Here is a 5,940-nt window from a genome sequence, read left to right as displayed (position 1 = left end):
GAGGGTGTTTGCTATGACCAGTGCATTTTCTTGGCAAAACTCTATTAGTCTTTGCCCTGCTTCATTCTGCATTCCAAGGCCAAATTTGCCTGTTACTCCAGGTGTTTCTTAACTTCCTACTTCTGCATTCCAGTCCCCTATAATGAAAAGGATATCTTTTTTGGGTGTTAGTTCTAAAAGGTCTTGTAGGTCTTCATAAAACCATTCAACTTCAGTTTCTTCAGTGTTACTGGTTGGGGCATAGACTTGGATAACTGTGATATTGATTGGTTTGCCACAAACACCCTCTTCCAACAACACAAGAGAAGACTCTACACATGGACATCACCAGATGGTCAATACTGAAATCAGGACCCCTGTGGATACCCAAATTAGTGGACGTTCAGGCCTCTCATATAAAATGGCTCACTGAAGTCTGCCTTCTGTACCGGCAGGTTCTACACCCCCACATTCTGCATCTGCAGGTATGGAGTGCCAACCGCATTTACTATCGGTACTGGCCAAACTACTTTTGTAGGCTCACTTAACTCATTTGTAAAACTGGAGATAAAAAATTTGCCTATCTGAAATATTTGTGAAAATAAAATCAGAAGATATTTGCAAAGTGATTAGCATACTGCTTTGGTGTATGGAAAACAATCTAGTAAATGGTTGCTCAGTGGTATCTGACTCTTTGTGACCCCATGGACTATACAGTCTATGGAATTCTCCAGGCCAGAACACTGGAGTAGGCAGCTATTCCCTTCTCCAGGATATCTTTCCAACCCAAGGACTGAACCCAGGGCTCCTGCATTGCAGGCAGATTCTTTCCCAGCTGAGCCATGAAGGAAGACCAAGAATACTGGAGTGGGTAGCCTATGCCTTCTCCAGCAGATCTTGCCGACCCAGGAATCGAACCAGAGTCTCCTGCACTGCAGGTGATTATTTACCAACTGAGCAATCAGGGAAGCCCTGACAAATGCTAACTATCATTATAATTACAATCTCATTGCAATCCTGAGAACCTGCACTGCCCTAAACAGTGGTTCACAACCCTCCCAGACGCAGTGCCGCAAAGATGAATATCAGGCTCCTGATACTCACTGGTTACAAACAGCAGCAACAACAACAACAACAACAACAAACCAAGAAACCCTACCTATAAAAAAAGGAGAGAGAAAAAGAAAGTAGTTTATGATGAAAGAGCCACATGTTTACTTCAGTTAGAATCCACACCAGTTTGAGAGCTACAAAGCTGACTGTCTGGTATTGAAACATCAGAACCAACTTTGTGGTTAGGAGCATGGTATTTCAAAATGGAGAACATGTCTTTATAAAATTATGATCAAAACAAAGGGCAATCTTCCATGGGTTTACATGATAGATACATTTCTGGAAAGGTGAGTGAATCTAAAAGTTGTGCTAGCCCCAGTCACTGAGCCGCCGCCGAGGACTCAGCAGCCTCCCCCTTGAGCCCCCTCGCTTCCCGACGCTCCGTCCCCTCTGCCCGCCTTCTCCCACCGCCGCCTTCCGCAGGCCGTTTCCACCGAGGAAAAGGAATCGTATCGTATGTCCGCTATCCAGAACCTCCACTCTTTCGACCCCTTTGCTGATGCAAGTAAGGGTGATGATCTGCTTCCTGCTGGCACTGAGGATTATATCCATATAAGAATTCAACAGAGAAACGGCAGGAAGACCCTTACCACTGTCCAAGGGATCGCTGATGATTACGATAAAAAGAAACTAGTGAAGGCGTTTAAGAAGAAATTTGCCTGCAATGGTACTGTAATTGAGCATCCAGAATATGGAGAAGTGATTCAGCTACAGGGTGACCAGCGCAAGAACATATGCCAGTTCCTGGTAGAGATTGGACTGGCTAAGGACGACCAGCTGAAGGTTCATGGGTTTTAAGTGCTTTTGGCTCACTGAAGCTTAAGTGAGGATTTCCTTGCAATGAGTAGAATTTCCCTTCTGTCCCTTGTCACAAGTTTAAAAACCTCACAGCTTGTATAATGTAACCATTTGGGGTCTGCTTTTAACTTGGACTAGTGTAACTCCTTCATGCAATAAACTGAAAAGAGCAAAAAAAAAAAAAAAAAAAAAAAAAAAGTTGTGCTAAATATACTTTGTGTTAATATGAAAAGCAAAGTTAGGTTTTCATCATTTTAGCTTTCCTCATTAAAGCTGACAAGTGCCACAACTGAGTGGAGTGCAAACTAAGAGGGGACACCCAAGAAATAACTACATACTTGTGTTACCAAAAATGGGTCTTGCTGCTCACCATTCAAAAGTCAATAAAGAGGCAAGGATGGTGGAAAGGAAAGTTAGATTTATTTCAGAGGCTGACAACTGGCGGTGGGTGGAGTTCTGTCCAAAGGCTGAATCCCCAACCACTGATGATCAGTGAGCAAGAGCTCTTATAGGTAGAGGGAGGGGGCTACATGCAAAGCACGGTCAGCTCTGAAATGTGCTTTAAGCCATAAACGTAAAGCCAGCAGTGATACACATTATAAGTAGTTATACTCTGACAGCTTCACTAGACAATTTCTTTATCCTGAATATTGGAGTCAAAAGGAAAACAATAACATCTTTTCATTAGAGTTAAAAAATTTTTTTACTAATTTTTTTTTTCTGAGATGACTCAGGGGCCCTCTGGAAAACTCAAAGTTAGCTAGAGAAACAATCTTACAGTCTTATCAAAAGCAGCTCAATATTCCAGGAGAACTTTTGTTCTCTTATCAGAGAGAGAAAACAAAATTGTCTTGCATCATTTCTCTGTTACTAACAAAATTCATTTACTTACCTAATTAAATTCAATCTAATCTTTATTCTGACAATGCACAGAGTTTTTTCTCAAAGTTCCTTTTTCACAAATATTATCACTTTTTGGATCCATATTAATTTATCCCTTATTTTCGTACACATAAGCAACCAGCCCCAGGACAAGATTATTCTTTATTTTTTTTCTCAACAAAAGTCTCTAGTCTTTATAACGTCTCTTGCTGGCAGCACATTTCCTACTTTCTTTACACAGTGAAATACTTCCCTTGTCATTTTTACATATTACAATTTTTAACACTTGAAAACCTTAACAAAACCAAGAAATAAGTAATGGCTTCCAGAATGGAATGGTTTCCAGAATGGTTATACCAGAACTTTCTGACTGGCAAACTTAAGAACATATTTCATAAACTCTAAGAAATATATATTTTCCATAACACAATATCTCTTTTATGGTACAAGATGTGTTTAATAAACCTAGCCCTCTTTCCTCTTTTTTGTTTTCTTAGCTTGTAGTTTTACTTATTAACCCAAAGCTGAAGTCTCCACAAAGTGGGTTGTTTGCATTTTAAGGACATGATAAGAGTTAACTTCAAGCTTTCTCTTAGTCATATTTCTGTTCTCTCAGGGTCAGAATTCTGAAAGCAATATTTTATCAACCTAACTTTCTTTAATTGCATATGCAGAGGGAATCAGTTTTGGAGTTTTGAAAGTTTCATCTTAGCCATTTTCCTCCAGAGCCTAAATAATACAGGGGCAAAAAGTCACCCTTCTTTTTTTTTAGTCATGGTTTCATAGCTTAATTTTTTCTGAGCTGAACATGAATTCCTCATTTTACAAAAGGCAGCAAGAATACCAATCCCACAAATGGAATACACACTCACACACCCGAAGACAGAACTGTCACAAACCCTCCAGAGGACCCATATGGAGTCCCAGACAAACAGTTGTCAACACAAATGGGCCTTGATGGCAGACACACGTCAGAACCAACTGGCAAAAATGGCCAAACAGCACACTTGGTGCTCACAAGAGGAGTTAACCGGATGCACACTGGTGGACTTACTGTCCGCTCGTCCAGAGGCGTCTTTCCACTCCCCCAAGAAAAGAACACCGTGGCCACCAGTGCTGAGCAGGGGAGAAACAGGGAGGAACCCAGAAACAAAGCTTTGGCAGCTGCTAGGAATGGCCCTCAAGTCCCCTCTTGCGGCCAGGAAGCCAGGAGCAATATGCTTCTCGCAGGCTTCCAGGGGTCATCATGGCGGTGGCTCCACTTGGGAAAACGTCGGGAACCGCGAGATACCGCGAGAAACGCAGCTTCGTCTTGGAGCCAAAATCTGTTATTGAAAGTGGGTCCAGGTGCTCACAGCTCAAAAGCCAACAAAGAGGCAAAGCTGGTGGAAAGGAAAGTTTGCTTGTTTTCAAAGGTTGGTAACCAAGGGGGTGGGAGGACACCTGTCCAAACGCCAACTCCTTCCTCCCCCTGCTGGCAAGCAGTGGGCAAGAGCTTCTATAGGTGGAGGGAGGGGTGACATGTCACAGCACAGTAGGCTTGACAGTCATCGTGAAACTGGTCATCAGTTATCTGACCGGTGTCATTCTGATTCTTTTCAGTACAGTCCATCTTCAGCACCAGGGTCAGTTTGTTCCCATTTCTTTGAGGCCAGTTCTCAGAATTGTGGGAGCTTATGTAATGGCTACAGTCTGATCATCATGGAGTTAATTTCTTCCACCTGGTGAAGGTTTTAGTCTCTACAAGACAGCTCACAAGATATGGCTCAGAATATTATCTGTAGCCTCTGAAAAAGAACTAAATGTCCTTCACTATGCTTAATGACTGCTGCTAAGTCGCTTTAGCCGTGTCTGACTCTTTGCGACTCCATAGACGTCTCCCCCGTCCCTGGGATTCTCCAGGCAAGAACGCTGGAGTGGGTTGCCATTTCCTTTTCCAATACATGAAAGTGAAAAGGGAAAGTGAAGTCGCACAGTCGTGTCCAACTCTTTGCCACCCCATGGACTGCAAACTACCAGGCTCCTCTGTCGGTGGGATTTACTATTACTATTTAGTTTTATTGGGACTGTTTTTCTTTGCTTCTGCATTTTCTCACCTCTCTGACTAAATTTATTCTTTGGCTAAAGTTTTTCTACATACAAAAGACTGGTGAAGGGCATGGCAGGGAAGGACCATAGAGTCCTGCTCTGTATCAGTTTCTCTTCTGGGTATGTATCTGGAAAAGAGGAAAGGCTCTAATCTGAAAAGACACAATGGCAGCACTAATCACAATAGCCAAGACATGGAAACGACATAAATGCCCATCAACAAACAGCTGCCTTAAGAAGATGTGCTATGTGTGTGTATATACACACATCTTCTTAAGTGTGTATATATGTACACTCAGTGGAATACTATTCAGCCATAAAAGAATGAAATAATGCCTTTTGCAGCAACATAGATGAGCTTAGGCATATTATACTGAGTGAAGTAAGTCAGACACAGAAAGACAAATATCATTTGATATAACCTGTATGTGGAATATAAAAAAAATACAAATAAATCTACATACAAAATAGAAACAGACTCACATAGAAAACAAACTTATGGTTCAATTCAGTTCAGTGGCTCAGTCGTGTCCCACTCTTTGCAACCCCATGAATCGCAGCACACCAGGCCCCCCTGTCTACACCAACTCCTGGAGTTCATTCAAACTCTAGTCCATCGAGTCAGTGATGCCATCCAGCCATCTCATCCTCTGTCGTCCCCTTTTCCTCCTGCCCCCAATCCCTCCCAGTATCGGAGTCTTTTCCAATGAATCAACTCTTCACATGAGGTGGCCAAAGTACTGGAGTTTCAGTTTTAGCATCATTCCTTCCAAAGAACACCCAGGACCCATCTCCTTTAGAATGGGCTGGTTGGATCTCCTTGCAATCCAAGGGACTCTCAAGAGTCTTCTCCAACATCACAGTTCAAAAGCATCAATTCTTCAGTGCTCAGCCTTCTTCACAGTCCAACTCTCACATCCATACATGACCACTGGAAAAACCATAGTCTTGACTAGATGGACCTTTGTTGGCAAAGTAATGTCTCTGCTTTTGAATATGCTATCTAGGTTGGTCATAACTTTTCTTCCAAGGAGTAAGAGTCGTTTAATTTCATGGCTGCAATCACCATCTGCAGTGATT

At 42.3% G+C, this 5,940-nt stretch overlaps 1 protein-coding gene across 1 annotated transcript; it reads left to right on the top strand.

The window, feature by feature from the left end:
• The first annotated feature begins 1,484 nt into the window (after positions 1 to 1,484).
• LOC138424133 (eukaryotic translation initiation factor 1) lies at positions 1,485 to 1,976 on the top strand. Its single transcript, XM_069560437.1, has one exon. It carries the CDS (start codon positions 1,549 to 1,551, stop codon positions 1,888 to 1,890), a length of 342 nt encoding a protein of 113 aa, XP_069416538.1. The 5' UTR covers positions 1,485 to 1,548; the 3' UTR covers positions 1,891 to 1,976.
• Positions 1,977 to 5,940: the final 3,964 nt, after the last annotated feature.

Source organism: Ovis canadensis, chromosome 19, assembly GCF_042477335.2.
Source record: "Ovis canadensis isolate MfBH-ARS-UI-01 breed Bighorn chromosome 19, ARS-UI_OviCan_v2, whole genome shotgun sequence".
In the NCBI taxonomy this organism is placed as follows: Eukaryota; Metazoa; Chordata; class Mammalia; order Artiodactyla; family Bovidae; genus Ovis; species Ovis canadensis.
This window is presented reverse-complemented; position numbering and strand designations above follow the sequence as displayed.

Bases quoted from the DNA above. Each gene is read 5' to 3' on its own strand.
- LOC138424133 (XM_069560437.1), top strand. From the start codon at position 1,549: ATGTCCGCTATCCAGAACCTCCACTCTTTCGACCCCTTTGCTGATGCA.